Source organism: Moschus berezovskii, chromosome 6 (assembly GCF_049115385.1).
Source record: "Moschus berezovskii isolate FMDL1 chromosome 6, NW_MosBer_1.0, whole genome shotgun sequence".
In the NCBI taxonomy this organism is placed as follows: Eukaryota; Metazoa; Chordata; class Mammalia; order Artiodactyla; family Moschidae; genus Moschus; species Moschus berezovskii.
Genome location: NC_142465.1, coordinates 35,528,118 through 35,533,095, shown reverse-complemented (window position 1 = coordinate 35,533,095; position 4,978 = coordinate 35,528,118). Strand labels below are relative to the sequence as shown.

At 38.4% G+C, this 4,978-nt stretch overlaps 1 protein-coding gene across 1 annotated transcript; it reads left to right on the top strand.

Moving 5' to 3' along the window:
• Positions 1-462: 462 nt before the first annotated feature.
• On the top strand, positions 463-1,416 carry LOC129535920 (olfactory receptor 8S1-like). Its single transcript, XM_055394659.2, has one exon. It carries the CDS (start codon positions 478-480, stop codon positions 1,414-1,416), a length of 939 nt encoding a protein of 312 aa, XP_055250634.2. The 5' UTR covers positions 463-477.
• Positions 1,417-4,978: the final 3,562 nt, after the last annotated feature.

Genomic DNA, 4,978 nt, shown 5'->3' with positions numbered 1-4,978 from the left:
ATCTCATTAAAAATTAATATCCTATTAAATTTAAAAGCTACTAGATGACCATGAGCAAAGAAATAATGATTGGGGAACAAGGAGCTGAGAGAAGATTTAGAACAACTGCTGCAGATACTGGTTTTCAAAACTTATAAAATGATTATAAGAATTTCTAAACTATAAGAAGAATTCAACCAAAATGAAATACTATATATGAGTAGATGAGCCAGATACAATCATTATTTCAGTTAAAATCCTATGGAAAAAGAATAGGATTCTCTGAAGTATGTGAAGACTATGACACAAAAACAAAAATAAAAAATCAAGATACACACAGTGACACACACTGAGGACAAGTTTGAGATGTTATAACACAGTATTCGGGGATACCAGGGAGGGATGCTGAGGAAAAGTGATGATGACATAAAGGAAAGGGACAATTACAAGTGATCTCATTTCTCTTTCTATTGTCCTTCAAGGAAATGGCCTCCACAAATGGCCTTGAGGAACCACAGCACCATCGCCGAGTTCATCCTCACTGGGCTGTCAGACGACCCCCACATCCAGGCTCTGCTCTTCGTGCTCTTCCTGGTGATTTACCTCCTGACCGCAATGGGGAACCTGACGATGCTGCTGCTGATCAGGACTGACTCCCACCTCCACACACCCATGTACTTCTTCTTGAGTAATCTATCATTCATGGACCTCTACTTCTCTTCTGTCACTCTGCCCAAGCTCCTGAAGGACCTCCTGTCTGAGAAGAAGACCATCTCCATAGAGGGCTGTCTGGCTCAGGTCTTCTTTGTGTTTATTGCTCCAGGGACTGAAGCCTGTCTGCTGTCTGCCATGGCCTATGACCGCTATGTTGCCATCTGCCACCCGCTGCTCTATAGCCAGGTGATGAGCAACCAGCTCTGTGTGAGGCTCGTGTTGATCTCGTGGGGTCTGGCCTCTCTTGATGCAGTCATCATTGTGCTTTTGGCTGTTAACCTGGACTTCTGTGAGGCTCAAACCATCCATCACTACATCTGTGAGCTGCCCGCCCTCTTCCCTCTGTCTTGCTCTAATATCTCCATCAATATCAGTATCTTGATCTGCTCAATCTTACTCCATGGATTTGGAACCTTCCTCCCAATAATCTTCTCTTATGCTCGCATTGTCTCCACCATCCTGAGCATCAGCTCCACCACAGGCAGAAGCAAGGCCTTCTCCACCTGCTCCTCCCACCTCATCACAGTGATCCTGTTCTTTGGCTCAGGTATGCTTCGCTATCTCATGCCTTCCTCTGGTTCCTTCCTGGATTTGCTCTCTTCCTTACAATACAGTGTGATCACACCCATGCTGAATCCCCTCATCTACAGCTTCAAAAACAAGGAGGTAAAGGGAGCTATGAAAAGGACTTTGGGGAAATATCTGCACTATTGCACAGGTTGAACTAAGTCACATTTACCCAGCATAACTGGAAAGACTAAATTTCTTCTTATGTTCCCTCCTGTTTTGTTTCCAACCTCTCCCCCTACACAGAGTCAAGTAGGATTCAGGAAAGAACCCACAGCTTCCCTGAACATCCCAGATAATGATTACAAAGGAACCCTCACTTTTGAGACCCTATTTGGAAATTCTATGCTGTACTGAAGTGGGACACAATGTGAAGAAACATTTACACAAAGCCCATCAATAATTAAATAATAATTTAATTTTTAAAAAATTTTTTAAAAATTTTTAAAAATTTAATTTATTAAAAAATAATCAAAAAACATGATTATTAGGGAGAAAAAAACAGAGATTATTTGACTTCTCAAAAGGCATAAAAGTCACAAGAATTTCTACTTAAAATGATTCATAAAAAAGATTCAAATGATTCTTCCTGTATTTGATAAATGTTTCATAATAAAATGTCAGATTGGGAGAATGACATTTTAAATAACCAGAAAAAAAGTTATTATAGCTCATATTACTTATCAGAATTATGCAATTTCTCCACAATGTATTTATATGAAGATTAGATCTGACATTTAAATTTCCATCAGTTCAGTTCAGTTCAGTCGCTCAGTAGTGTCCGACTCTCCGCGACCCCATGAATCACAGCACGCCAGGCCTCCCTGTCCATCACCAACTCCCGGAGTTCACTCAGACTCAAGTCCACAGAGTCGGTGATGCCATCCAGCCATCTCATCCTCGGTCGTCCCCTTCTCCTCCCGCCCCCAACCCTTCCCAGCATCAGAGTCTTTTCCAGTGAGTCAACTCGTCGCATGAGGTGGCCAAAGTATTGCAGTCTCAGCTTTAGCATCAGTCCTTCCAATGAACATCCAGGATCGATCTCCCTTAGAATGGACTGGTTGGATCTCCTTGCAGTACAAGGGACTCTCAAGAGTCTTCTCCAATACCACAGTTCAAAAGCATCAATTCTTCAGCGATCAGCTTTCTTCACAGTCCAACTCTCACATCCATACATGACCACGGGAAAAACCATAGCCTTGACTAGACGGACTTTTGTTGGCAAAGTAATGTCTCTGCTTTTTAATATATTATCAAGGTTGGTCATAACTTTCCTTCCATAGGAAGAGGTAAAACTTATGAATATTTGAAGATGACATAATTCTATGGAAAATTTTATTTCCTCATAGGAAAATAAATTTATTAGCACTTCAAAGAATTTAATAGGCAAAAAATTGATATTAATACAATCAGTACTATTTCTGTATACTAGCCACTGTTAAGTAAACAAAAAATATGCTTCAGGCAGAAAAAGATACATTTACTATTAGAAGATCAATAGAAAATCCTCAGGATTAAACTTGATAAGTACTTAGAAAAAATAAGAATAAAGTAAAAAAATTAACTAAATGATATGAAAGATGATTAAATTAATATAGGATATTTTTATATATACTCTCCCCTCCCAGTTTTATGTGATCAACAAAAGAAAAACATTGAATTTACAAGCAATCTGGAAATCCACAGTTCTAGACTTGATTCCATAGAACCATTAGTGATTCAGTCTTTTTCCTTCTATTGAATATGTTGTCTTCATATATTGGGTTTTACTCTAGGCATTATGTTTTTTACAACATATAACATAGCTTTTTTATTTTGTAGAGCTATTTGTATATTCTGTTCTTGAACTTTATATAAATGGAATGATTCTAATTCTAAAATTAAAATACTGGATGTATTCAAGACTTGATGAGGCTGTGGAGCAATCAGACTCATATATATTGGTAGTGGAATTGTAAATGGGTTCAACCACTTCAGAAAAATATTGCAATCTACTAATTACACACTATATGTCTACTCTAAGATTCATTTATTATATTCTTAGGTAAATATGAAGGGAAATGAGTAAACATATCCAGAAAAGACATTAACAGAATAGTCATAACAATTTATTATTGAAACCAAAATCTATAATAAACCTAAATGTCCATCACCTGGAGAACAGATAAATAAATTCAAACATGTAGTATATTTATACAATGAAACATAATACAGCAAAATTTTAAAACTGCAAACAATAAGTGAATAAATCTCACAGACACTGGGTACTTATTTATGATTCTATTTATATGAGGTTAAAGACAGTGATGGATGTGAGAGTTGGACTGTGAAGAAAGCTGATCGCCGAACAATTGATGCTTTTGAACTGTGGTGCTGGAGAAGACTCTTGAGAGTCCCTTGGACTGCAAGGAGATCCAACCAGTCCATTCTAAAGGAGATCAATCCTGGGTGTTCATTGGAAGGACTGATGCTAAAGCTGAAACTGCAATACTTTGGCCACCTCATGCAACGAGTTGACTCACTGGAAAAGACTCTGATGCTGGGAAGGACTGGGGGTGGGAGGAGAAGGGGACGACAGAGATGGCTGGATGTCATCACCGACTCTGTGGACATGAGTTTGAGTGAACTCCGGGAGTTGGTGATGGACAGGGGGGCCTGGTGTGCTGTGATTCATGGGGTCACAAAGAGTCGGACACGACTGAGCGACTGAACTGAACTGAAAGACAGTGAATTAATCATGTTACTATTTTCTAAATTTCTTTTCCTCAGCTTTACTGAGATATAATTGACATATAATTTTGTGTAAGTTAAAAGTGTACAATGTGCTGATTTAATACACTTACATGTTGCAAAATGTTTACCATCTCCATCACTTCACATCCTTACCATTCATTTTTTGAGGTCAGAGTATTTGAGATACATTTTCTTAGCAACCAAGTATAAAATATAGTAGTATTAACTATAATCACCATGCTGTCTTTTATTTTTTTTTAGAGGTGAAAAGAACTTTATTTAGAATTTGATTTAAAGAAGTTCACCAAAGATATCAAAAAGGCTTAAAGCCATTGGTCAAATAGGACCCATAGGTCACTGTGAAACATTACTTGTTCACTTAATCAAGTCACAGTAAAATATTTTAAAGGTACAACATACTACTTAAAAGGTAAAGACCCTTTATAATCTGTTATCAAAAGCAGATCAATAGTCCAAAAAATCTTGTCCACTTAACAGGGAGAGAAAACCATATTCTATATTTTCATCAGCTTGCTGCTACTGCTAAGTCACTTCAGTCGTGTCCGACTCTGTGTGACCCCATAGACGGAAGCCCACCAGGCTCCCCCATCCCTGGGATTCTCCAGGCAAGAACAATGGAGTGGGTTGCCATTTCCTTCTCCAATGTGTGAAAGTGAAAAGGGAAAGTGAAGTCGCTCAGTCGTGTCCAACCCTTAGCAACCCCATGGACTGCAGCCTACCAGGCTCCTCCATCCATGGGATCTTCTAGGCAATAGTACTGGAGTGGCTTGCCATTGCCAGCTGCCTTTCATCAGCTTATTCTTGCTTTTAATATAAAAACTCATTCACTCAATTAAATTTATTCCTATCTTTGCCAGTCTTGATCACATTAAAAACTCTTTTATCAAGGTTTCATTTCCACAGACATTCTATAACTTCCTTATTTATCCTCATATTCTGCACTACTTTTTCTCTTTCATGCTCT

Excerpts from the sequence above, each read along its gene's own strand:
- LOC129535920 (XM_055394659.2), top strand. The coding sequence starts at position 478 with ATGGCCTTGAGGAACCACAGCACCATCGCCGAGTTCATCCTCACTGGG.